This window comes from Bos javanicus, chromosome 28 (assembly GCF_032452875.1).
Source record: "Bos javanicus breed banteng chromosome 28, ARS-OSU_banteng_1.0, whole genome shotgun sequence".
NCBI lineage: Eukaryota > Metazoa > Chordata > Mammalia > Artiodactyla > Bovidae > Bos > Bos javanicus.
The window spans coordinates 14,978,858-15,006,560 of NC_083895.1; the positions used below are offsets into that span (position 1 = coordinate 14,978,858).

Sequence of the window (27,703 nt, forward strand, 5' to 3'; positions counted from 1 at the left end):
TCTGTCACTTCAGGTGACAGTCGGTCATCTGCACACTGGAGCTTGTCTGCCGGCTCTTGCCTTCTTCCTTTCCTCTTACCTTCACCATCTCTCTTCTCTCTCTTCTTCCTTCACACCCAATGTAGGAGGATCCCAAGTGGGAATTCCCTCGGAAGAACTTGGTGCTTGGAAAAACTCTGGGAGAAGGCGAATTTGGAAAAGTGGTCAAGGCCACAGCCTTCCGGCTGAAAGGCAAAGCGGGGTACACGACTGTGGCTGTGAAGATGCTGAAAGGTACCTGACTGGGCAGTACACAGAGGGGGCTCTGCCAGTCACACCTGCGGGGGCCCCAGCGGGTGGATGAAGCCCTAGTGACAGCCAGGACTCTGGCAGTCAGCCTGCTGCCTCCTGAAGAACCAATCCCCCACCCCTGCTCTTCTTGAGCGGCTGCAGTCTAGGGACCCCCCACCACGGATGATGTGGGCTGGTGTGGTCCCTGGCGAAGCGGGGTAAGGCATTCCTCCCTTGAAAGCTTCCAGAGCCATGCTGCTTCTGTTGGGTAAAGATCGGAGTTGAAAAGCCCTTTAGTTCAAAACTGACAGCTCTCCCCACCCCAGTCTGCCGCATTTATTCCTTTCGCCAAGCGTCCACTGAAGTCCTGGTGAAGAGACCACCTGTAAGGACTGGCCCCTGCCCCCCGGGGCCCTGCCTTGCCCAGTCCCCCACCGGCCCTTAGCGGGCAAGCACTGCTGCAGTCTTGGCACAGGCTGGGTGTCTTCACTGCTGCTTCTCGGCAGGGACTGGGTAGCCGGTCCTCTGCCATGGCCCAGCTCTGGCTCAGCTGGACCAACTGAGGGCCCAGCAGCCATGTGGTGGGCACATTTTGGGCTAATGCACACTGATCTTCAGCAGTTGGGGAGCCATGCAGTGCTGGGTACTTCTGTGTACTTACCCAGGCCCTCAGACTGGGGTCACCCCTTGCCTATGAGACCCCAGGCCCTAAGAGGGCACAGTGAGACTGGCCCTGGGTCACCTACATGTGGTCCAAATGCCCCATCTCCCAGCTGTCTTCTCATTTCCAGACAAGTCTACAGCCAGAGGTGGTGGCACAGCTGGGCAGTGGGATGTGGGGCCATGACCCAGGAGAATGGTTTGGCCAGGAGACCTCCACACCCAAGCTCCTGAGCACAACTCTGTCTGCCCTTGGGACTCACATGCTCAGTGTGGCGAGAGGACTTCCGTGAAGTCTCATGGCTTTCACCTTTCTCCAGGGCCTCACACCCCCATTGCCAAGTGCTTGGTCAGCAGGTGTTTGGGGACACCAGGGAGTCCCTTTACCTCCCCAGAAGGGTTAATGGAGGGGTGTCTTTGTGCACCACTGTCTTTGAGAGATGGTGATTGCAGGGAAATAATGCCATTTGCGTGCATAGCCCAGCCCAGAAGGCTTTCCATGGAAAGATCTGCTCACACGAAAGTGCGCTCCTCCAGTTCTTACTCCCTGGAGGCACTCGAGGCCCCTGTTGACCCTCCATGGGCTGAAAGTAGCCCCAAGCAGTGAAGTCCTGGCAGGCCTCAGTTTGAACCTGGGTAGGATGTCTGGGAAGGAGTCAAGTCTGTGTAGACCCCTCGTGTGCGTCTGTGATCCAGCAAGGTGGTAGCAGGGGCTTTGCAACCCGCTTTGTTTCTGTGCGTTTCAGAGAATGCCTCCCCAAGCGAGCTGCGGGACCTGCTATCAGAGTTCAACCTCCTGAAGCAGGTCAACCACCCGCAAGTCATCAAGCTGTACGGGGCCTGCAGCCAGGACGGTAAGAGCGGCCGGGGCCTAGCAGCTGCCGGGTACAGGCCAGGGGCTCCGGGCCGCTGCATTCTGCATTCTCCCTCTTCCCCATCCTTTTCTTCTCTGGCCCCTGTCCTCTCTCTTCCCGGAAGCACGGTCTCTGACTCTGGCCCTTGCCTGGAACTTGTGTGTCAGTGGACCATGAGGGGAGCCACAGGAGCGTTCCCTGGGCCTTCCAGGGCTGCCGTGAGGTCTCTGGCGACATCCTGGTTGTCAGCACCCTGCCCCAGGCCAAGCCCCTAAGACGGGGAAGTCCAGAGATGAGCAGTGTCTCCTGGGCACCTACTGGGAACTAGATATGCCATAACCTCCAGGTGATTTCAGCCCCACCCCAGCCTGGGGTGGCAAAGGCAGCATCACCATTTTTCATGCAAGAGCATCTTGCTCTACTGGTCTTCCAAAACTGCTTTGCCACCCTGGGGGCCTCTCACTTTGTGTGTGTGTGCATGTGTGTGTGGGGTGTGAGGGAGACAGGAGGCCGACAGGGAGAGAGCAGCAGGGACACCGGTCAACACCAGTAGCACTCAGGGCCGGGCCTCGGGCAGGACTGCGGCCCAAGAGCAGGCAGGGCAGGGAGAGGGTGGCCACGGGCAGTCCAGAACCTCTGCCTCCATCAGCCGTCCCCAGGTAACAGTATGGCAAGACCAGGGGTACAGAAAGGCCTGACATCTGTGCAGCAGCGGTTATCTCCCAGGGCAGCTCCAAATGCAGTGACTGCTTGCCCTGGGCACCCAGGAAAGAGGTTGTGGTCAACCGTCCAGGCAGCTAGCTTTGGAATCCAAAGCCCCTGCAAGATAGAGGAGCTTCCCAAGTGGCACTAGTAATAAAGAACCTGCTTGCCAATGCAGGAGACGTTAAAGACGTGGGTTCAATCCCTGGGTTGGGAAGATCCCTTGGAGGGGGACGTGGCAACCCACTCCATTATTCTTGCCTGGAAAATCCCACGGACGAGGAACCTGGCGGGCTATAGTCTGCAGGGTCACAAAGAGTCAGACACGGCTAAAGCAACATAGCGCTGCAAGGTGGAGAGCAGAGTGATGTGAGAGTGAGCTGGGGCTTGAGTCCTCAGGCTGCCGGAAGCGACTGCCCCATGCTGGCCCAACTTCTGCCTGCCCAGGGCCACCTAGGCAGCCAGCCCACGTACCTACCACTCTGCCCCCAGGGCCACTGCTCCTCATCGTGGAGTATGCCAAGTACGGCTCCCTGCGGGGCTTCCTCCGAGAGAGCCGCAAGGCGGGGCCTGGCTACGTGGGCAGCGGGGGCAGCCGCAATTCCAGTTACCTGGACAACCCGGAGGAGCGGGCCCTGACCATGGGCGACCTCATCTCCTTTGCCTGGCAGATCTCACGAGGGATGCAGTACCTGGCTGAGATGAAGGTGCGTGCCACCCCAGCCCTGCGCCCCGTCTGCCGGTGATGGGCCCGGGTTTCAGGGGTCCCTGCTGTTGTCTTCCCCACAGCTTGTCCATCGGGACTTGGCAGCCAGAAACGTCCTGGTAGCTGAGGGCCGCAGGATGAAGATCTCAGATTTTGGTCTGTCCCGAGATGTTTATGAAGAGGATTCCTATGTGAAGAGGAGCAAGGTACCAGGTCCTGGGGTGTGTTGGCCTGAGGGCAGAGGGCAGTGGTCAGGGTGCCCACGGGGTGGGGACAGATTTTAATCTGAAGAAGATAAAGCAGGTTTTTAGAGTGTAAACTTCCAGTCCACATCCCCTAACTCTTCCCTAGTCCTGGGTCTCCAGAGACCCAGAGCAGGATCCTGAGCCTGTTCCTTCTCTTCCTCACAGCCACACGTGCTGTTTCGGAGCTGCCTGCTGGGGAGCGGGGTTCCTGCAGCTTCTCTTGCTTTTCATCACTATCACTTCTAAAGGTCACCTACCACTGCAGAAATAACAGTCTTCTTGTCTGCAGTTGTTCCTCTCACTGCTGCAGAGTGACGGTCACTGTTTTACTCTGTGTAACTTTAGTCCTTCGCTTGGGGAAAAAAAATGAATTAAACCCAAGCTTGCTAGTCATTCTTCACAGAAGGGGATGAACCACTTTACAGCAGGGTATGCTCCTGGTCCAAGGGCCTAGGAAGCGCTGACTAAGCGAGTTTGGAAGGCGATCAAGAGGGTCCTGGAGACAAAGTCCGGAGTCGCAGGGTAGAGATTTGGGAAGCTTTTTTCCAAGTCACTAAAACAGGTGGTTCGGGCCCCTTCTTGGGAAACCTGGTTCCCTGGTGTGGTCCCCTTCCCTGTGACATTGGTCTTGACTCTCTTGATGCTGTTATTCTCTCAACCCCTCTCCAGTAGCTTCCCTGTGACAGACTAGACAGGGCAGATCACAGGCCCCCTCAAAACACACAGCTAAGCTGGCATTCAGAACAGATGCTGCTCAAAAAGAAAAACACAGAAAGCCACGACATACACTTCAGCTTTGTTCTGAGGGACGAGAGAAGCCCAGGTGGTCCTGGGGCTGTGAGGATGACGTTTGATTTCTTGTTGGGTTTCCGTTGTGACAGCACGTCTTAGAAGTGCTGAAGGGGACGTGGAGTGGGGTGCTCTGTACCCCGTGGAGGGGGGTGGATGGAACTTCCTGTTGATGCACTGGTCCTCGGGAAGGCCCTGTGTCACCCAGCAAGGAAGCACAAGGTGCCCAAACTCGGCCCCTGAGAGCACAGCCTGCGGGTGGCATTGTTAGAAACACACACCCTCAAAGCAGTCACATTTCATGTAGGGTATGAATCCTAAACAGTACTTTTTTTAAAAAGGAATTATAATAAATGCATTAAAATCCAAAGCAAATGCCTTTTTTTAAATTGATTTGTGCCTTGAGGCGGACCTATTTGTTGTTGTTTAATCAATCAGTCATGTCCAACTCTTTGCAACCCATGGACTGTAGCCCAGCAGGATCCTCTGTCCATGAAATTCTCCAGGCAAGAATACTGGAGTGGGATGCCATTTCCTTCTCCAGGGGATTTTCCTGACCCACAGATCAAACCCGCATCTCCTGCACTGCAGGTGGATTCTTTACCACTGAGCCACCAGGAAAGCCACCTGATCTATTTGTACCAAAAAGCTCTTTCTTAAGTTGCATTAGAGACGATTTGTTAGGTTGAACCCCAGCCTCTCCATGGTGGAGGGCAGTCTTTCAGAGGATGCTAAAAGGGCCCTGGGATAAAATAAGCGGGAAAAACCAGACTCAAGACACTCACACTGATTTCTTCCCTCAGAGCTTCTCAGAAGGGCCTTTAGTGTGTTCATTTGTGTCAGAAATTGCCAAGGTGGAAACACTGGATGTCGGTTTCCCAAACTCCTTCACCCTCAGATATCAGGGGAGATCTCGATGGAAGTGCTTCCAGCCTACACACTGGGCAGCACTCAGGGTGCCCCTGATCTCCCCAGAAGTGGCCACAGTGGGGCCTGGCTTGCACTCAGCATCAGTTCCTTGGGAAGTGGTGCGTGACCAGCACGCCTTGTACAGCTGTGGGCAGGCCGACTGGCTCCCTCCAGTGTCTCAGCCAAGCTTTGGAAGGTGGGGCTGGGACGCCAGCCCCTGTGAGGCTGTGCTGCTGGTCTGCACCCAGGAACACACTGGAGTCATTACTCAGCATCCCCTCAGAGCTGAAAGAGCCTGAGACATGCCCCCCCACACCAGGTCCCAGGATCTCAGAGCAACATTAATGCCTTTCTTTGACTCCCTCCTTAGGGTCGGATCCCAGTCAAGTGGATGGCCATTGAGTCCCTCTTCGATCATATCTATACCACCCAGAGTGATGTGTGAGTCTGGATGTTGCCTTCCTGGGGTGGAGGTTACACGTATGCACCTGTCTGGGCAGCTCCACTGGGGAACAGAGCTGCCCTGAGTGCCTGTCAACTCATTCCAACCGTCCAGAATGACCTCCCCAAACTCGGGGGCTGCGGGTGGGGGAGCTTTGTGTACTCACACAGCAGATGGCAAGGGCCCAGGCAGTAGTCCTGAGTGCCACCGTGGAATGCATGAGGGCATGAGCCATGGCTGCAGACCCCATCGCCTGCCCCGCCTCCCCTGCCCTCTCTTTGGACATCTCAGTGACACACAAGCCAAACAGTCCCCTCTCTGTGGGCCTGAGTATGAGCTGGCTTCAAGCAGGTCCCCGGGGACTTGTCCCCACCCAGAGACAAGTTTAGGGTGGGGTGACCTTGAGTGGGTTTCCGGTACCCCAAGCTGCTCCAAGACCAAAACTCAGTCTTCCAAGTCCAACTACATTCTCGATAGTTTTCAAAACCACAACAGACTTGTTTCCAAATGTTCTGCTGTAAACAGCCGTGCATGTTTTGAATAAGGTAGGCTGTGAAAAGGCAATTCTTTACAGTTTTAACAGCTGTGTTCTGATTACCAAGCTGACTGTAAAACAACTGGAAATGCAGGGGAGAGCGTAACGAAGACTAAAAGTCACTGGGACCCCACCATCCCTAAATAACTCGGCCCAGCCCTCACAGGCCTTGCCTAGATTTGTCTGTGGCATGCAGGTATATATTCTTAATTACTGTAAGCGGGCTTGTGTGATAATGCTGTTTTGTCCCCACTTCACAGTAAATTTTCCCTCGCAGTTAGGTATTTTCCCGTTGCAGTGTTTTTTCCTTCTAACATCTTATGAAAATTTCCAAGCACACAGAATAAGTGAAGGGGTTTTGCAGAGTGCCCCCAGCGCCCCACGGCCTTGGTTCCACCTGCTTTTCACTGTGCTCGTTTGCATTCCCTGATGCTACAGAGCTTGACCTCGGGTCAGCCACCTGCCCCTTCTGGGTGTGGGGGCTGAGCTTGGGCAGCAGCTTGTCGGGGGGTCAGGGAGGGGCAGGCAGACACCTGGTCCCATCTCCATTCCACTTTCATCTGTCTGGTCAGCCCAGGCTGAAACCGTGGGCACTTGGACCAATCTCAGTACGGGGAACTCGGGTCCTGTTGCTGCTCGGGGAGGGGATATCTGGGGTGCTGAGGGCACCAGAGACCCAGTGCAGCCACTCATTGGCCCTCTGGTTCTGCAGGTGGTCCTTTGGCGTTCTGCTGTGGGAGATTGTGACCCTGGGCGGCAACCCCTACCCTGGGATTCCTCCAGAGCGGCTCTTCAACCTTCTGAAGACAGGCTACCGGATGGAGAGGCCGGACAACTGCAGTGAGGAGATGTGAGCATGCTTTCTCTGGTCCAGCCTCCCCAGACACTGACGCTCCGGGCTTTGGCAGAGTGGGGTCACGTGCACTCATCCTTTTCCCGCTGCTGGGCAGCCCTGGGTGCCAGCCCCAGGCGGACTGGGCAGCTGGAAGCGACAGGCTGAGACAAAAGCACAGAAAACCACCCTTGGGCATGATGGCAGATGCTGGGGACCCAGATTCCACTGGGGGCTGGGTGGGCCTCCTGGGGGGACTTACAAGGCTGAGGGGGAGCAGGACCCCAGGAGAGGTGGTGGAAGGATGAGGGGGTGCTTCAGACTGAGGGAGCAGCCTCAGTGCAAGGCTGAAGACCTGTCCCAGGGTGCTTGGGGAGGGGAAGGTAATTCAGAATGGCCCCAGGGGTGCATACAGGGGAGCACCCAAGTGGAGACACCAGGGCAGCCAAAGAGCAGGCAGGTGGCGCCTGGACTTCAGCTCAAGGGCACCAGAATTCTCTCATCAAATGGTGGTTCCATCAGATGATCCTTGAAGGATAGGTGGAGAACATATGAGAGGGGGTCATCCATGGGCGAAAACACACTGGTCCATTCATTCTACAAGATCTGTCATGCACCTGCCATGTGCCTGGCTCGGGGCTGTGGGAGTGCAAGGGTGAGTAGGTGCTGCTTCCCTGGGCACCCTGGACTGGCAAGCACAGGCCCAGCACTCACCCACAGGGTGGCCCCTGCAGCCCTGCCAGAGCCCCAGGGGAGGGAGGGAGGTGCAAGACAGAGTGTGCTTGGCAGGTGTTTGTGTTCATACCCAGTTCATCCTTCATAAGAGTTTTAAGGACTGGCAATTCTGCAGTAGCTGCCATAGTGAGCATGGCTGGACCACAGCGCCAGACACTGTGAGCCCCTGCTGACCCGTCATACCCTGGCCCAACTCAGAGGACGATGTCAGTGACACAGGAACAGCCTTGGGGTTTGGGAACACAGCCTCTGGGGCCCAGGGTGCACTGTACTGGGTGTGGTGGCTGTGACTGGGCAATCCTTGCTGGATTGTCACCACCCACCTGTTTGTCCCACCAGGTACAATCTGATGCTGCAGTGCTGGAAGCAGGAACCAGACAAGAGGCCAGTGTTTGCCGACATCAGCAAAGACCTGGATAAGATGATGGTTAAGAGCAGAGTGAGTACCCAGAGCCAATCCCTGGTGCCACCTCCCTCATCCCGGTTCGTGGAATTCCCAGTGCAAAGGCAGAGTGCGGCTGTGCAGAGTGAGATGGTCATGTCTCCAGGTGGGGAGAGTGGGGGGCGGGCACGAGCCTTTATCCTTAATCCAGGCCTCTTGGACTTCTAGGACTTTTACCTTGACACTTAGGAAGAGCCCTTCCACAGACAGGGGTGGGAAGAAGATGTTCCAAAGCCGAACAAAATTATTTTCAATAATGGAACTTGAAAAAGTAGAGTTGGAATGAATGTGTCCTAAATTCAGATTCTATGAAAGGTCCGGCTAGAGGTGGGAAGTGAAAGGAGCAGTGGAAACTGTGGCAAACAGCAGCCCACCAGCTGCCTCTGAAGGACCTCTCACCATAGACACATGTAACCTGTAGGAATATGAGCGCCAGGGCTTTTGAATTTTCAGGGATGTTTATGTTTCCCAGTTTTTATAGCAATTTCCAAAAGCTCAGTGTGGGCCAAACAACGTATCCGTGTGCCTCCAGTTTACAACTCTAGGTGATGGAGGAAGTCAACAGTTTCGACTAATATTGATTGGGCAATGGGCCGCCTCCCTTATTCTGCCTTAGATGCTGGGGATACAGGTAAAGAAAATAGACACAGACCTTGCTTGCCCTCTGGTGGTTTCATCCTTACATTAACACAGTTACTGAAAGTTGTCATTTCTCCAAACATGGAAAGCAAGATGCATGGACTGGGCCCCTTGGAATAAAACCCAACCTCAGTGTATCGTTTGGGCAAATCCTATGATTCACCCTAAACAGAGGTAATAGCTGATGCCTACAGACAGCTTTCCTAGAACAATGCTGAGAACCAGCCAGAAACACACTGAAAGCATTCTTGACACCTTTAACCAGGGCAGTGGAAGTAGCTGGTCCTCACAAATCATCCTGCTTGGGAGCTGAAGCCTCTAGCAGCGTCTTATCCAAAACCCACACCGATGACTCAGATTTCTCCGTCCTGACTTGATGTTGGAGATGGCAGGAGTGCCTGGAGGGAAGCCGGAAAGTGTGGAGCAGACGGGGAATGTGTCTTGGCCTTCCCACATGAGTCATGGGGCTGCAATCCCAGAGCCTCAGGTTTTATAAACAGGCCCGTTCTCCAGTGCCGGGGCTGGTGCCCCCAGCGCTGCAGAGAGAGGACCAGGACAATGAATGAACACCTTTCTGCCTCCAAGGAGGTGATTCTCTGCAATGAGGACCACAGAGCAGGGCCGGATGAGGCAGAGGCTGGGGGAACTCAGTTCTGGCAACCCTGGCCAGGGGCTCAGATCTCGCGAGAGGTTGATAGGTGCAGGGTGGGACTCGGCTGGGGCTTCTGCTCTCAGGCAGGGTGTGGGTGGGGGCTGGGGTGGGCGTGTCCAGCAGTGGCCCGCTCCAGGGGTGACCAGCTGTCTCTCCCTTCCAGGACTACCTGGACCTGGCTGCGTCCACCCCATCTGATTCCCTGCTGTATGACGACGGCCTGTCGGAGGAGGAGACGCCCCTGGTGGACTGTAATAACGCTCCCCTCCCTCGCACCCTCCCCTCCACGTGGATTGAAAACAAACTCTATGGTAGAATTTCACATGCATTTACTAGATTCTAGTCACGTTGTTCCTGCTCTCTGCACTGTCCTTACTCTCTGTAATGCTTTTTAAGAGTTTCTGGTTTGAATGAAACCAAAGTCTGCTCTGAACCTTTTTGTTTGTAAATGTCTGACTTTGCATCCGTTTACATTCAGGCATTTTTTTTTTTTTACAACTGTGTTTTTTTTAAAGGATGTGAAAATATGTGTGATGACCACATTGCCCAGCAGCTTAAGATGTTAGAGGAGAGGGCGGGGCAGAACTCTCAGGGGTTATTGAGAAATGATGACTCAATCATTTCCAGGGTGGGGATATAGTCATGGTACTTCTAATTTAACTACTGGGGTACATTTTCCTGACCTGGGGAGGCATTTAATCTAGAAAGGCGGAACCAGCACTACCCTGCCTGCACGGAGAACACAGCCAGCATCCCCCCAGGCTCTGTCTGGGTGAGTGGGGGTGGGGAGGCTTGGAGGCCACCCAGTGCTGGGGACCACCATTGGCTGGGGGGACACACACAGACTACTGTTTTCACATCCTTTGTATCACACACTGTCATGACAGTTGTCACTTATGAAGTCAGTGCTAAAAGCTGGAGCAAAATGCTTTTTGAAAGAACGTAGTCTGTGGTGCTGTGGTCTTGCAATGGACAGTAAATGCGGTTCTTGCCAAAACTCCTTCTTCTGTCTTCAATACTTGAAATTTTTTTCCTGTTTCCTAACTTCATCATGGAGTGTTTTGAAATCTTGGAGTCTGAAGCCTTTCTCAGCCGAGGTTGTTCCTTTTGCATGCCTCCTGGGTCAGTGATTCCTTGCTGGCTAGTGTTTCTTGCCATTTGTCCCGTCGACGCTGTGGGACTGGGCTGCGTGCGCCCTTGATTTGGAAGATCCTCTCCTCTGTAGTAGGCTGGGATGGAAGACAAGTAGGCTCCTTTACGTTAGAGCACTTTTTATAGAAGCTTCCTGCTGCAGTAAGCCAGGCAGTACAGCAAGGTGCTGATGCTTTATGCTGCCTTACAGAAAGAGTTAAACAGGTCACCAGAGATTGATCAGATTTGAGAATCTGAAGCTTGTAAAAGTCAAAATTGGTAGTTTCTGGTAAGCTACAGTTACCAAGAGAACATGTGATGTTCCCCCCTTCCCCCAAACATTACCCATGTTTTGGAAACCTGGAGCACGAAACCCTGCAGGCAGTTGGCCCAGAAACCAGAAGTTTGGTTTGAACCTCAAAGGGAGTTTTGCCAAGGCCTTACTGTCTGCACATGAAGTTTGGGTTCTTCAGCGCAGAACAAATGATCTGTTTTCATTTTTAGGCATGTCAGACCCGAACTGGCCTGAAGAGAGTCCTGTACCACTCACGAGAGCCGCTGGCACCAACCTTGGGTGTCCGAGATATGCAAATGATAGTGTATATGCTAACTGGATGGTTTCACCCTCAGCGGCACAATTAATGGACGCGTTTGATAGTTAACATTTGTTTGTGAAAAGTAATGGACTCGCAAGGGGAAGACACATGCTGAGAACAGAAGGTCTGCCGGCCCCTACTTGCACATTTCACACTGGCTGGCAGGCTTGCCACCCAGCAGATGTAGCGCGCCGGACGGTGCAGGTGTTCCTTCTTCTTCCGCCCTCGGCAGCGCCCAGCCGGTGCGTCCGTGGGCACCACGCACTCCGCGCTCACACGTATGGGTCCCTCACTCACTACCTGAACTGTTTGATTTTTTCTGGTTGCCTCCAAACAAGGCCACATGATTTAAACATGAAGCACACACACCAAAAAAGGCAGCAGGGGAAAAAAAACCTGGCCCAGACGACCTGTCCTTGTTCAGAACAAGAGCCTGGCCAGGCCGCATAGGGATGTCAGAGCCCAACCAGGGCTGGAGGGGAAGAGGGGACTTCTGGACAGGCCTCACCGCAACCTTCAATATCCTGGTTTTTTTTTTTTAATCATGTAACCTTTTCTGAGGAAGACATTTGATTCTTATTATGATTAAAATGATCCTTAGGTTTAGCACAATGGAGAAACATGATGCCACATTTAGTATGTAGGTAGGTGGGTGTGAGGGGAGGGGGCTTTTAGGACACATTTGTCCACCTGGCTAAGAGATCACACCCCTGTGATGAGAAGTGTATGGAGGAGGGGGCCTTGGAGTGGAGTGGACTCATATCCAAGGATTGCTGACCACAGAGACTTGGCTGCTGCAAACTTCCCAGCCTCCCCCACCACAGCGTTCAGTACCTACCCATCCAGTGCCCCAAAGTGGCAGGGGCTCATCTCACACGTTCGTGGTTGGGACTTGAGCTTAGTCTCAGCTAGTTAGGTTAGAAGTAGGGTCGACAAATGACCAAGGACTGTGACACCTCTGATGACGATTCTGATGGGGAAACGACAGTGTCTTGGCTCTTATAGAGCTTGTGTGAAAAGCTACATGTGTCCATTCTTCCTGTGTTTGTAACGTAACGCTGCTATGGCAAGACATTTTTGTTCTTAGGTTCTGACCATGACTCATAAGCTTCTTGTCATTCTTCACTGCTTGTTTGTGGTCACAGACACTCAGCACTCCTCCCATCCTGCGGGGGTGGCTTTCGGGAAGTCCCAGGGGCTCTTCTTTCTGTCCAAACGCTGTCACTTTGCAGGAGACGGTTGGTTGCCAAAACACTGCCTGGGTTTCAAACTTAAAGCACTGTGAAAGAACTTAACGATGTCTCATGAAAACGCTGGATTTTATAGCCATTTCACCAAAGTGGTAAAGTGGTAAAATTATGGCATTTTTGTGGCCAAGAAGGCTTGGATGAGTTATGTGGAGGAGCCGTATGTGTGTGAGTGTGTGTATGTGCACGCACGTGTGTGTGCACACACCCAGGGAGAGCACGGGAAAAACACTTAACTGCAGATGCAACATGGCTTTAGTTTGAGCCATTGTTCAGACACACTGTGATAAGTTCTTTTACAGGTATCTAGTCATGGTAGTAAACTTGTGGGTTTCAGATGTGCTTAATGATCGTCTTGTTAAATGCAGAAGGAGGGAGAAACTTTCTCAAGTTATTAAAAATGCCTACTCAGCGTGAGAGGCTGTAGCAGTTTGTCCTCAGCACAGGGAGAACTCCAAGTCTAACTGGCTGACCCAGTGGTGGGGAGTTAACCCTTGACTCATAACCTAATTGTCTGTTCCTGAGTTATCCAGGTATTCATACTTGTTAGTCTATCAGACAATTTTCATATGCATATACACAGAAGTTACTAAGTATTTAAGTGTTACTGAGTATTAAGTAACAATCTGTTTTAAAATTTGTTAAATCTATTTATGAAAGGTTATTAAATCATCCCGTGTCAATTTGCTTTTGTAGTCAAGGTGACTAAGAAAATCATTTCAGTTATGTAAATAAAATCATGTATTGTACAATGTGTAAACTTCTTTTCTCTTGTTAACTTTCTGGTTGGAAACATTAGGTTTCTGATTTTAAAGTTTCCATATAAGGAGTAAGATGTCACAAGGGCATCTATTGTGGTGACCACTGGGGAAGTAAGACTGATTGAAGGACTGTGGGGCCACTTGGTGATGTTGTTGACTTGCCTTGTATAATATGTACACAAACAGCCGCATTTATAGTAATTGTGAAAACTAAGCTTGTTCTGCCACTCAAAGGATTCCTTCCCTAAACCAGAGCAGCAGCCAATGTCGAGTTCAGGTATTTGCTCTTCTCTGCAATTTGCTATTTGTTTCTTGAAGCTGGAGTTGGACACTTCTGAGAGAGACTGTAAAAGGCATTGTCATGACTGAAAGGTCTGCTGGAGGAAAAACTTTGCCCTGAGCCACTATGAAATCTAAAATACTAAATGCTTCTGTTTATGACTTCCTGTTGGGTTATGCAGGAATGCTATGAGCTCCTCAGAAACCTGGCAAGGAGCAGGTGGTGGGTCAGTAGGGAAACACGAGTTATTATCAACATAAGTCTGATTAGCGGTTACATTGTGCTCTGGACACTGAGGGCCTTGGGTGCACACGTGTGCACACAGTGTGCGTGAGCCACCCAGGGGCTGCCCCAGGCCCACGGTGCTCCAGCTCTTGGCCCTCAGCGCCTCCTTCAATCTAGACCTCAGGGATGGGAAGTGAATATAATTTCTAGACTCAGTTGTTTGCCTCTGAATGTTTAGAAACCCGTGTTGAAAAAAGCTAATACTAAAATACGAAAAACTCCTTTTTCAAGCAGAGAAACATTCCATAAGTAGTGTGTGTGTCTACATGTGGTTTATTTTTCTGAAAAGGCACATTCTCCACCAGGCTCCACACAGGATTGCTTAGCCACAAGGTCAGCTTATTTGGCTAGAAATGTAGTTGAATATTGGAGGAGGGAATGGTTACCTGTTCCAGTATTCTTGCCTGGAAAATTCCATGGACAGAGGAGCCTGGTGGGCTACAGGCCATGGGGTCACAAAAGAGTCAGACACAATTGAGCAACTGAGCAGGTATTTGAATATAATGTCTGAGAACGTCTTGGACAAACACTTAGCATAAAAGGGAAAGCAGAGTTTCCCCCACTAGAAACAGAGCATTTTTCCAGGCAGAGGAGTGGATATTTCCCTCTTCTCCTTTGAGCATGTTTATATATGGGGTATTTGGATGGTGGTATATAGGGTGATTCTAGAAAGTGTGGAAGAAATCCTTACCTCTCTGTCCCTGGAAAGATGCAGTAAGAGTGGGTCTGAAGGGCATGTGCCGCAGTGGGGGCACACCCTCCCTTCCGTGTGATTTTGCCCGTGGTGCTTACCCTCTGGGTGGGCCTCTACATCCAGAAAGCACCATCCACTCAGGTTGCCTGCACCACTCCTTCCCTTCTCCACGGCAACAACCATGGCAGGCTCACTAGAACTTTATAGGAACTTCCTTGGCAGTCCAGTGGTTAAGACTCTGTGCTTCCATGGCAGGGGTTATGAGTTCGATCCCTGGTCAGGGAACTAAGATCCCCACATGTCACCCAGCACAGCCAAAGGTTTTTTTTTTTTTTTTTTAATAATTAAAAGAACTTTGTAGAGTTTCCCACTTCTTTAGGGAGCTGGGATTCACATGAATAATTCTTGGCTGAGATAAGGAGAAACCAGAACCTGTATGTAGAGAGTTTTTCAGTGTGGAGTATGGTGCTGTGCCTCCAGAAGAGGCTGGATGGGTGGCTGTGTTAACTAACAGCTGGAAGGATAAGCTTCACTCCCGGAATTACAGAGGCACGTACGTGAATGCTTGAAAGAAATCCCGGTTAATCTGTGCACCTCAGGTTTCAATTGCTGTGCCAAGTGACGAGATATTTTTGCAGATGTTTCTGGAATGTGCTAAGTCACAGGACCTGGCGAATGGCGATCTCTCAGAGGAACTGTGACAGGGAGACCGTCTCGCTGTGTCAGCTTCAGGGACATCAGTGTCACAGGAACTGGGCCAGGCACATGGAGGGAGCCGCGACCAGAGACCACGCCAATCACTGTGACCACAGGACTTGTGTACCACCCCAGGAGAGACCATGATCTTGCGTCCTTTCAGATGACACTGTGCAGTTCAAGTTCAAAACTGGTGTGGGCAGGTGAGGTAAGTGCATTCTAAAACTAAGGGGGAAAAAATCATTTTTGAAGAAAAATAAATTTTGATCCTTCAGACAGAGACTGTATTTATCATGCATACCATCAGTTTTTTTGATAAAAATGCAAAGTTCATTTTTTACATCCCTATTTTTATTGATGTCAGTTTTGTCAGTGGTATTCTTTCAGGCTGCACTTGGTTTTCACCTGTGATCCAGTCCTTTTCTGCACTTTTCAGTTTTCCTTAGAGGAAAGTCATTCCTGTGGGTTGCAAAGGGTCTAGCCGTAGGTGGCACAGTGGTGAAGAATCCACTTGCCAATGCAGAAGGTACAAGAGACTGGGGTTCAATCTCTGGATTGGGAAGATCCTTTGGAGTAGGAAATTGCAGCCCCCTCCAGTATTCTTGCCTGGGAAATCCCACGGACACAGGAGCCTGGCGGGCTACAGTCTATGGGGGCGCAGAGAGTTGGACACGACTGAGCAACTGATCACACATAGCCTGGAAGAAAAGAACATAAGGCTGCCTCTTGTTACTGGAGGCAAGGGACTTTGAAGGACTTCAGGGAGCCCATATGTGCCTTGTCACAGCTTCTGCCCTTAGGAGCTCCTCTCAACAAGAGCAAGTGACTTGCTCCATGCTTTGTACCTTTTTTTTCTGGGAGTTTTAAAAAGCTTGAAAATTTTCCTTGAGACTCTCTGGCCACAGGACATGAGAAGTCAAAGTTCTTGGATTTTTTCAGAACTCCAGGGCAAAGGGGTTGGAGGACTTCATGAACATATTAAAAGAAAGATAAGATTACAGGAAACAAATATATGTATGTATGTGTTTATTTAGCGTGGGGTCTTAGCCATTGGACCAACAGGGAAGTGCCCATAGGAAAGAATTTTTAATGTCAGGAATGACCCAGAAGAGGGAAAGATGGAAGTTTCTCAAAGGATAGTCATTGAAAGAAATGAAAAGAAGTGTTGTGGCAAAAAATAGAATTGTTTTTTGTCTGCACTGTTGTGGCTTGCGGGATCTAAGTTCCCCAACCAGGGACTGAACCCATGCCCCCTGCAATAGAAGCATGGAGTCATAACCACTGGGCCACCATGGAATTCCCAGGAAATTGTACTTTTTAAGAGAGTTGAATCATCTATATAGCTTTGTAGAAATAAATAAGACCACCAAAAGAGAATGAGCAGGGTTTATTTATTCTGCACTTGCTCTTGCAAAGGAAGAGGCCACCATCTTCTTGCTTTTGGCGAGACTCAAAGGCAGGCAGAGGAGGAAGAAAGCTTTACCGGAAAAAAGAGAAAGAGTGGGGGAGGCTTAAGGTATACTGTGATTGGAGGCTATTGGCATGAGGAGGCTGAAGGCACTAAAGTAACTAGAAACTGAGCATCTTAGGTGATTCACTTGGAGGATATATTTGGCTTTCTTTGGGCGGTTTCAAGTTGGAAATTGGGGCAAAATAAAACAGGGAGTCTGGCAGTCATTGACCAGATCCTGACCATTTGGGGCTGGTTACTGCAGAGGTTACGGGTTGGAGTTCTTTGGTTCTACGTGGGCTGGCCGTTGTCTGTTTGCATATTCAGTCTCTCAGTTCCTCTCTTTTGGTCCTTTTTTTGCTTGAAAGTTGATGAATACAAGGAAGTTTATAAATCCAGGCCTTCACCGCTTAGAGGCTGATTTTTCAGTCATCTCCATGGTTAACTGTATTGTGAGGTAGTTTTTTTAAAGGATGGATTATATTTATTTACTTTCAATGTGTATTTATTTGGCCATGCTGAGGGGAGCATGTGGAATCTTAATTCCCAGACCAGCAACCAATCCCATATCCCCTGCATTCTGGAAGCACGGAGTCTTAACCACTAGGCCACCAGGGAAGTCCCTGTTGATTGTTTTGTTTTGTTTTTCCCGTAAGAGTCATTCTAACAAATGTGAGGTAATATGCCATGGTTGTTTGGACTTGATTTTCCCTTACCTTCCTGTTGTATCATCATGTTGATCACCTGTCAAGAAAGTGGCTGTTCAGAAGCATCTGGGTCCCAGATAGACGCAAAGAACCAGCATCATGAGCACTAGGACAAAAACAAGAACAATTAATAAACCCTGTAAAGTTTATTGAACCAAGAATCCCAACACAAGCCAAGCACAAATCCCATATAGACCATGAGGATCAAATTTATTAGAGAGTGAAGTAGCTTTGCCTGAAGGCATTGTATCGTCTGTCCCAGCTTCCCCGTTTCAATGACACAAGGAGGGTATTAGGAATGGCACAGATCCTGACTAACCAACAAGAAATCTAGAGCAATGCAACTGTCCATCACTACTTGTGTTAACAAGATGGGACTGATCGGTGTTCCATCTGGGGAAGAGGCGGTACTGCTAATGTCTTTTGCCAGAGTTAGTGCTAAGTTTCTTACAAATCTATATTCATGATTTCTACTGATGGAACACTGCTTTAATTGTTCACATAAACAATGAGACAAATTCCTCCAGGTTGAGTGCTGCATAATCAAGGCTGGCTTTGTTTTGGAACTCAGAATTTTCAGCCTTGGTCATTTAGAGACTTAGAGTCTGTGTATAGACAAGTCTTTGAATATTATTACTAACTTGCATGAGATGTTGTGTGCATGCATGCTATGTCACTTCAGTCGTGTCTGACTCTGCAACTCTATGGACTGTAGCCTACTAGGCTCCCCTGTCTGTGGGGTTCTCCAAGCAAGAAAACTGGAGTGCGTTGCCATATTCTTCTCCAGGGGATCTTTCCAATCTAGGGATTGAACCCGCATCTCTGGCATCTCATGCATTGCAGGTGGATTCTTTACTGCTGAGCCACCAGGGAAGCCCAAAGGAAACAGGACCAGGCATCCTGATTACAAAAGATGTAATATCTGGTAGGGACAATGGAGATCTAGGAAAGAAGTTACTCATAACAGAAGGCTGGAACCAGGGCTTACATGAGTTGTGCTACGTGTTTGGGTCGCTGTTGGTCTTTTACAGGTGGCAAATATTTGACTTATCACTCTGTGAAAGTCACTGAATTCAAACCTGCTGCTGCTGCTGCTAAGTCGCTTCAGTCATGTCCAACTCTGTGTGACCCCATAGATGGCAGCCCACCAAGCTTCCCCGTCCCTGGGATTCTCCAGGCAAGAACACTGGAGTGAGTTGCCATTTCCTTCTCCAGAATTCAAACCTAAGGTCTGGCAATTACCTAGATTGTAATAACTGTTTTTTTTTTTTTCTTCCGACAAAGCAGGACACAAGGAAAGTCACAGGTGAACTTGTTTAAGGTGATTTTCCATGTTGCTGCAAATGGAGCTGCCATCAACTGTAATTCTTATTGTCTCCTTTGATGAGATGATAGCTTCCTTGTGGTTTTCATCACGGGGGTCTCAAGATGGAGGGTAGACTCAGCAGTCAGTTTAAGATCTAGGGCAGTGGCTACTTCTTGGGATAATCTATCAATGGTGTTAGAATGAGTATGTTCTGACATAACCATTGTAATAAAAAGAAAAGACAGGTGAGGAAAAGGGTCATTATTGGTAAATGACAACCAGAGATCTACAGAAAATGAGAATAAGAAGAAGCAAGCCAATAAAAATACACACACACACACACACACACAAGAATTAGACAGGCTTTTGGTCTAATATCTTGGGGAGAACTATTCTATATCTTGCACACTATCCTAGGTCATCTGCTTGTTCTAAAGGTCTTGAGTCAGCTCCCTGCTTCTGAAGATCAGCCACTTTTGGGGGTCTCAGAATCCTCAGTTTGAGGTCCTCTATTGGAATAGCCTTCCAATTATGTGGAATTCCAGATTACTACTTAGTTGTGAAACGTGAACCCGAGGATTGATGCCCTAAAGTTTCACTGCTGTAACATATTCCCTCCCAGATGAAGGCAGAAAAGGTATTGACTGCTATTATTCAGCCTTAAAAAGGCATGAAATTCTGACATGTGCTGCAACATGGATGAAACTTGAAAACGTCATGCTAAATGAAATGAGACCACAAAGAGACAAACACTAGATTTTTCCACTTACATGAAGTACTTACAGCAGTCAAATTCTTAGATACAGAAAGTCAAATGGTGGTTGCCAGTGGCGGGGGGAGGGAAAATGGCAAGTTAGTGTTTAATTGGTAGAGTTTCAGTTTTGGGGTGATTAAAAAGTTCTAGACATGGTGGTGGTGGTTGCATCAGGATGTGAATGTACTTAATGTCACTGATCTGTGCACTCTAAAATGGATAAAATTGTGAATTTTATGTTATGTATATTTTACCATGCACACACAAAGAAAGCAGTTGATTGTCTTGATCTAGAAGCACACTGAAAAAGCTAAGCAAAGATTCACTACAGAAAGTATGAGTTAAGTGAGGAGTAACAGGATGGTATTTGAGTTAAGAAGTGAGGAGTAACAATTTTATTGATGGTCCTGCAGTCTTAAACCTGTCCTTGTAATGTGGGCATATTACAATGGCAGGGTATAAGCAGACCTTTGGATCTAAGGCTTTCAACTATCAGTTGGATCCCTTACTATGCTTACAGTTTCAAGGGTTATTGGGGAAGTTTAAGCAATGGTTTGGTAGGATCTATATGAACTTTAATAGGTTCTCTTCTGATTATTTTCCCATAACAGTGGAACTGTGAGCCCATGGAGTGTCAGGTTCACTTTCAGTATTTATCTGGGGCATGCACCAAAAATAATGCAATATTAAATATACACCAGAGTATTGGGGACTATTGGTGAGATTCCTGAGGACTCCTTTACTCATAAGCAGGTTGATTCTGTTCCCCGTTAGTTTTTGGTGCATAATTTCAAAGGCATTTCTCAAATGAACAAACTTGTTCAAAGTCAATGTTCCTCAGAGTAGAAGGCCCAGAGCATCCTTGGTGAAGTTATGCCATTTAGAGAGAGAGACCCAAGAGTTGGTTGATGTTGCAAAGAAACAATATAAGAAGCAGGAGGTTTCCTGGAGGAGGAGAGGAATTAGACTTAGGGAACACGATGAGAGCCAGCAACATCAGGTCGGAATGTCATGCTTGTGCACCTCATGTCTCTCAGGACACATACTTGAGATGGAAGAACCCCATCCAGTTTTACTGACAACTGCAATAAAGTTTGTCCTCATGGCTGAACCCTAGACTCACAGGTCGAGGAGGCTCTGCCTGTGTTCTGCACCATAACTCTCCTCCTCCTGACAGACAACACTTTTAGACAGTACAACACAAAATAGAAACACAAAAGACAGCAAAAAAGATGCAAAAGAATGATCTGATTCTATCAAAGATGCCAGTCAAATGGGAATCAACAACAAAACCTGAGTACCAAATAGCCCAGGACTGCAACTAAATAGCCCAGGAATCTAACATAAAGACAGCAGAAGTTTAAAAAAAGAGAGAGCAGAGGTAAGACCCCAAATGAAGAATTGCAAGGTACAAGGAGGCCACATGTATCGCATCTGCTTGAAGTCTTCAGTCTGAGACAACAAGCAGACTATGATGCAGACCATATCTTGGTGGGGCCACCAGGAAAATGATACAGATGAAGATTGCCCCAATGAAACAGGCAAAGGCCACTTATTCAGAGCTTGCCATAGAAAGGGGGTCAGACCCATCACTTATTTTTGACAGAGACTCAAAGGCAGGCTGGGTTTCCCAGATGGCTCAGTGGTAAAGTATCCACCTGCCAATGCTGGAGATGCAGGTTCAACCCCTGGGTCAGGAAGATCCCTTGGAGGAGAAAACAGCAACCCACTGTAGTATTCTTGCTGAGATAATCCCATGGTTAGAGGAACTGGCAGGCTATAGTGCATGGATTGGCAGAGTTGGACACGACTGAACACGCACACAGACATGCAGAAGCAGGCTGAGGAAAACTTTATAGTTTAAAAGAAAATCCTCAGAGATTGGTGGGAGATTTAGGGTTCTTTAAACTACATCCTTCTGATACTAATCATACCACAGTTGCACTTTAGCATTTTTCCCAAGGGAACTATTTTATAAGCCCCAGTATATCACCCATTATCTCCCATAGAATTTGCATTATGCATTATCTTCTCTCTAAATTCAAATTACATATATTTACTGTATGATTTTGGAGAAGGCAATGACACCCCACTCCAGTACTCTTGCCTGGAAAATCCCATGGATGGAGGAGCCTGGTAGTCTGCAGTCCATGGGGTTGCTAAGAGTTGGACATGGCTGAGCCACTTCACTTTCACTTTCACTTTTCACTTTCATGCATTGGAGAAGGAAATGGCAACCCACTCCAGTGTTCTTGCCTGGAGAATCCCAGGGACGGGGGAGCCTGGTGGGCTGCCATCTATGGGGTCTCACAGTCGAACACAACTGAAGTGACTTAGCAGTGTATGATTTGGCAGTCAATAAGCTTACAATTTAAATTCATCGATGGCAGAACCTAAATTGTATTTTTAAAACAATTCTAATGGAGGATTCAAAGAACAGTTTTAAAGAAATGACACACTGCTATGATTTCATGCCAGATCCTGCACTGAGAGAGCCTCTACAGTTTCTTGAGTTTCCGTTTTCCCTGTTGTAAACTGAAGACCATAACCTATTCCATAGAGGTATCAAAAGACTCTCCCTAGAGCATGACCAGGCAACCAGACCGAAGTGTAGTTGTGGCAGGCAGAAAATGTAATCAGGCTTGTCATCTGCTCTAGAAGCTGGTCAAATGGTAGAGATTCTGGAAAAGAGAGGGATAATTACGTATTACTATAACCAATTCAATATATATTTATTGACCACTATGTGCAAAGTCCTGGGAGACAAAAGACATGACCCTTATTTTCAGAAGCTTAGAGACCCATGGAGTCTATAATTAGATGAATTCTTTACCCTTGAGTCAGGTTGAGGGGGAAAGGGTGTCAGAACTGTAAATGTTTTCATTTGTTCAGAAATGATAATAAGAGCAGAATGAGACCTTGAAGTTGGGTAGAGACAGGATATTCTACAAGCCTGGCTTAGAAGTAGACTTCCAGACTCTCCTACCCATGGGATTTTCCACAGGACATATCCAAGGAGAACATCCGGCTTAAAGACATCCCAACAACCATCACCAGTAAAGACAGCGGTCATTAGGAAACCCCTCAGAACACCACCTAGAGTGACCTTCCCTAGTGGCAAAGAGTCTGCCTGCAATATGGGAGACCTGGGTTCAATCCCTGGGTTGGGAAGATCCCCTGGAGAAGGGAATGGCAACCCACTCCAGTATTCTTACCTGGAAAACCCCTTGAACAGAGGAACCTGGTGGGCCCCAATCCATGGAGTCGCAAAAAGTTGAAGCGACTAACACACAGAACACCACCACTCCCACAGGAGGCACCCCCTAGTCACCCCAGACTTCTGCTCTAACTGATGCACTTCATGAGAGCCATGAGCTCTGCCTACCACATACCTGCTAGGCATAGTGCCAAACACTTCAAATACAAAATTGTTTAATCCTCACAACAATCTTAGGAAGTACATGCTGTGTTACTGTCCCCATAACATAGTTGAGAAAACAGGCTTGAAGAGGCTAAGTCCACGAAGCCTGCCAAGGTAACCAAATGCGGAAAGCAGAGCCCAGATAAGAGACCTAAGCCCTCTTAGCACAGTCATGTCCTGCCCAGACAAAGGCAGATGCCCGGTTTCTCCTCTACTGCTCGGCTTGGGGCCTGACAAAGTGCCTTGGGGATGTCTCTGGAACAGCAATTGAACGATGGGAATGTCAGGGATGGCTTTTCTGCCCGCTCACCCACTGAAGTCAAGCAACGTCAGATCTCGAAGTCATTTTCCATAATGACTTCCAAAATCTACCCCAATCCCCTCCTTTCACATACAAGGAAATTAAAGGCCAAAGAAATGGAGTGACTGGAAGCCAGGGCTTCCTCGCTGGGGCTAAACACGCAGCCCAGCACTCCTGAGGATGCTCAGACATCTCTGGCGACCTGTCACTCCTCAGCTCACTTCCCACGCAGGCACTTAACGCCCCCTCGGTCTCCCAAGTCAGGGTTCCCGGGCAGGATCAGCACTGCCATCCTCTTTTGAGTCCCTCCCTTTTGCAAAGCCAGCCGTCCGGCCCAAGCTGGTACTCCCGTCCTTGTAGACGCCTGCTCGGGCAAAAGGGGTTTCCTGCCTCCCGCACTCTCCCAGCCTCCACAAATCGTTTTTTGAACTATACACACGCGGTCACGCACACAGTGTAACAGATCATGGATTATAATCAGTACTGGATGCTAATTATTGCGCTTTCTTCGCCAAGCACTGCGCGCGGATGGGGCGGGGGCGGGGCCGGGGCGGGCGTGGGCGTGGCGAGATCGCTCCGCTGCGGCGGCCCCATTTCCTCACGCGCGCCGGAAGTGGAGGTCGGCGGCGCGGCGGCGCGCCCCGAGGGTGGGAGGTGCGGAGGTGGCGGCCTCAGAGAGCCGGGCGCCGCCCAGCAGTGCCTGCGGCTGGGGAGCTGGCGGCAGGGCAGCGGCTGCCGTGAGCAGATGGGTGAACGCGGTGAGTACCCAGCCCTCCTGGCTCACCGGCCTGCAGCTTCCAGAGCGCGGGTCCGGCCCTTGCGGGCGTGGGGGCGCGGGTCCCGGACTGTGGGTCTCGGTCCTGGTCGGGTCACCTCACGGACGAGCTCTCCGGGGGGTCCTGTCCGCGTGGGGTCGCCGCACGGACAAGCCCTCCGGAGCCGGCTCCCGTGTCAGGAAAAGCTGCGGTTTTTCGGAGCGGTTTGAGTTGTCTTTTTATGAACAGTGCTGCCAGAGACCGTTGGTTTGCGTGTTTTATTTTTATCACGTTTTTTAAAAAAACCAATACACCACTGTCTCTGCTCCCCTCAGTGGATAAACTTTGTAGTCAGCTGTTACCTCTTTATTGCGTTAAATTAGTATACTCTGGCGGCAGCCTCGCTTTCTGCCAGACGCTAGGCGCCTTTGAAAGACACACATTTGTGGAGCAATTAGTGGGGCTGAGGAGACCAAGGGACGGGAAACCTCTTGCATTTTCAGACTTCATCTTGAAAATTATACTATTCCAGAGCAACTTGCAGAGGAATAATTTGTAAACGCCATAGTGAGGCTTTTGTTGATGATATTATTGGCAGAATGAAAATTTGATTGTAAAAATCTTAAGCTTTTATCCTTCAGCCTGCTTTTCAGATTTATATGCGATGTCTGGATATTTAACTATCATTGATGGTTCTCAGGAGCTGGGCCTTCACTTTTGCTGGAATTAATGTTGTATTAAAATGTGTACTTCAAATGTGGAAGTAGGACTCCCAAGTATCTTATGACTGAGAATGTTAACGTTGGTTTTGTAGTATTATTCTGATACCGTTTGTTTTAAATTGTCTTATGACTTAAAGAATGTAAAAAGGATTTTGGATATCCAGTATTTGTGGCTCAGAGAATTTTGACATAAACATAGTTTTAGTCCATCAGTTTGGAAATTACATTTTTTCTTAACTTTTTGATTGAAGTATAAAATATATATGAAGTCATAAAATGCATGAATCTTAGTTGTACAGCTCAGTGAACTTTTATGTATTTATTAAGTTTTGCAACCACCAGCCACATCATATTATATACCTATGGAACGTTTCCAGCATTCCAGGAGTTTCCCCCTGCTGCTTCTAAGTCAGTTATACCCCTGTGCCCGCCCCCCCATCCGTATTCAGATTTCTGTCTTCTATTTGTTTTGTTTAGTTGGGGGTTTATATTAAAGGAATCATACAGTATACTCCACATACTGCTTATGAGTTTCACCCATAATGTTTCATGTATCAGTAGTTTGTTCTTTTTTATTGTGTGTAGAATCCATTGCATGATTATATGACTATGCTGTTGGTTGATCTTTTTGTTTCCAGTTTTTCTATATTGTGTATTTTGAAGACTGCTATGAACATTCTTAACAAATGTCTTGGTGAAGATCTGTGTCAGCTGTGGAATGGCTAAATCATAAAGTAGATGGAAAATTACTTCTTAACCATCCTGGAGTCTTCCTTTTTAAAAAAATACAATTTGTTATCTTAACTTTTATAACATTAAAGATTGGTAAAAAGCATAACCATTAATATTTTCAAGACTTAAGTGATTTATTACCATATTATTTACTCCTTGGATTGCACATCTATGATTGTCATTATTTAACTGTCCCTTAGTTAAGTCTGTTGGATAAAGCTGGTGCCGTTTTGTTCCCAAAACTTAGGTAAGAACTGTTGTTACTCAAGTTAGTGGTTGTTAGGGGAAATGAAACACTGAAAGAAGGTGACTAAAAATGGATTGAAGAGTCATAGGATTGCAAGTCAAAACACTTAACACTGTTGTTGTCACACTGCACAAAGTTCTGAGTATAAATGTAAAATTGAATTATAAGGTTAGTTACAATTGTGAATTTACTACAGGAGTACAGTGATTTCCACCTGTGCTGAGATAGTGATACATTTATAATGGAAACAGACCACAAAGATCACTAAACATTTGTGGGAAATGGAAGCACATAACAGACACCCCTGACTGAACAAAACACAAAGGACTGGACCTGAAACAATGGAGTTCATGTAAGAAAAAGAAGAAAGCTTTAATATAAGTATTAATATGCCCAGATTTGGGAAGGTATGGCTCCCCCAGTGGCTCAGTGGTAAAGAATCAGCCTGCAGTGCAGGATGTGCAGTAGATGTGTGTACGATCCCTGGGTGGGGAAGATCCCCGGAGGAGGAAATGGCAACCCACTCCAGTAATCTTGTTGGGACAATCCCATGGATAGAGGAGCCTGGTGGGCTACAGTCCATGGGGTTGCAAAGAGTCGGACATGACTGAGCAGCTGAGCACAGTCAGCAGTCACATACCTACTGAATATATACCAGCTGGCCTGAAAATACACAGTCAGTTCTTGAATATTAAAACATAGAGTGTTGGAAAAAGAACTTCCCTGGTGGTCCATTGGTTAAGACTCCAGGCTTCCACTGCAGGCGGCAAGGGTTCCATCCCTGGATGGGGAGCTAAGATTGCACATGCCATGCGTTGTGGCTCCTCCCCCAGAAAAGCTCTCATTGAGCATCCCCCCCCACCCCACCCCTGCCCACGCCACCTCATTGGACATGTTTTGAATTCAGAATCTTATTTCTCACCAAACTCTCATTCAAAGTAGTGGCAAAATAAAATCATTTTTACCCAGACCCACTTGGAATGTCTCAGGATGTACTATATCAAATGAAAAATTAATCCAAGAAAAATACATGTGGAATTCAAGAAACAGCAATGAAAGAAAACAGTAAAATGTATTTGTTTACTCCAAGGTATTGATAACTAGCTAAGAAGTTTAACGCAATGCAAAAGAATTCATAAGCCGGAGTATATAGTTTTTAAGTCTGTAATCTGCAACAGATATTTGACATGATTTTAAAGTTAATTGGGAAGGTGGATAATAGATAAAGCATGTTGGAAGGTTTGTCCCGAGTAAGGGAGAAGCTATAAATAACTGACCAATTACTGTTGAAATGAATGCTTTATGGAAATTTGTCCCAGCTGGAAAGTTCCATTTCCAGGGATTTATCCTGAAGATGAATTCACATGTGGAAAGTTACGTATACACATATAAGACCATTTCTGCTGAAATGTTAATAATGTCGGTGGATTTAGAAGAATACACAAAAACTAGAGAGGGGAACCTGGCCTCTGGGTTAGAAGGATAGGTGTCACTATATGCCTTTATATTGTGTTTAACCTTTTTATTACATGTATTTGTTTGTGGAATTTTATAAATACAAAACATTTTTAAGAATGTAAAAATTTGTAAGGGTTTAGAGCATGGGTTTGATCCTACTTTCCTACTATGTGTGACCTAAGAGTGGCTTTTATATTTTTAAGTGCTTGGGGAAAAAAGAATAGTTTGTAACATGAAAATTATATGAAGTTAAAATTTCAGCATCCTTTAGAATGCACCTCTGCCATTCATTTACTCATTTTCTATGGCTGCCTTTGTGCTGTGAGGCAGAGTTGACTGGTTGTGATATTCACTGCTTGACCCTTTACCTAAAATGTTTGCTAACCCCTTATTTAGAGGCCAGAAATAGACTTCCATATATGTAGGAATTTTGCTTTGATTAAAGTGGCATTTCAAATTAGTGTCAAGAGCATGGATTATTTAATAAATTGTAAGAATTGACTATTTGAGGAAATAAATTTTATACTAGAATAATTTCTGGTAGGGAAGCCAAAATTGAGAAGTCCTGCAGGAAAAGATTGTTAGGTTTAACCGTTAACAGCAACAACAAAGCAAAACTTTGTGTAATGGGAAATAATGCCTAACACTTATTGAACACTTAATGATTGTCACGTTTTGCTTAATTTGTACAATAACACTTTAAGGTAGATTCTATAACTGTCCCCACCTAACAGATGAGAAAACTGAA

At 47.9% G+C, this 27,703-nt stretch overlaps 2 protein-coding genes across 7 annotated transcripts in view; both read left to right on the forward strand.

The window, feature by feature from the left end:
• Positions 1-12,224, forward strand: part of RET (ret proto-oncogene) — a 53,935-nt gene extending 41,711 nt beyond the window's left edge. The window contains exons 12-20 of one of the 2 annotated variants that reach the window (XM_061404980.1): positions 126-273; positions 1,677-1,784; positions 2,979-3,193; positions 3,276-3,398; positions 5,506-5,576; positions 6,825-6,962; positions 8,019-8,118; positions 9,576-9,723; positions 11,048-12,224. In XM_061404980.1, the coding sequence (XP_061260964.1) occupies positions 126-273; positions 1,677-1,784; positions 2,979-3,193; positions 3,276-3,398; positions 5,506-5,576; positions 6,825-6,962; positions 8,019-8,118; positions 9,576-9,723; positions 11,048-11,205 (1,209 nt within the window). In that variant the 3' untranslated portion in view covers positions 11,206-12,224. Of the gene's footprint in view, positions 1-125; positions 274-1,676; positions 1,785-2,978; positions 3,194-3,275; positions 3,399-5,505; positions 5,577-6,824; positions 6,963-8,018; positions 8,119-9,575; positions 9,846-11,047 lie in introns of those variants that run through there. The other variant, XM_061404981.1, reaches the window with a different exon arrangement.
• Positions 12,225-15,147: 2,923 nt separating this feature from the next.
• The window catches only part of CSGALNACT2 (chondroitin sulfate N-acetylgalactosaminyltransferase 2), a 60,820-nt gene continuing 48,264 nt past the window's right edge, over positions 15,148-27,703 (forward strand). Inside the window, exon 1 of one of the 5 annotated variants that reach the window (XM_061404984.1) lies at positions 15,148-15,310. The gene's annotated coding sequence lies outside the window, so the exon portion shown is untranslated. Of the gene's footprint in view, positions 15,311-23,614; positions 23,800-27,703 lie in introns of those variants that run through there. The other 4 variants (XM_061404986.1, XM_061404987.1, XM_061404983.1 and 1 more) reach the window with 4 other exon arrangements.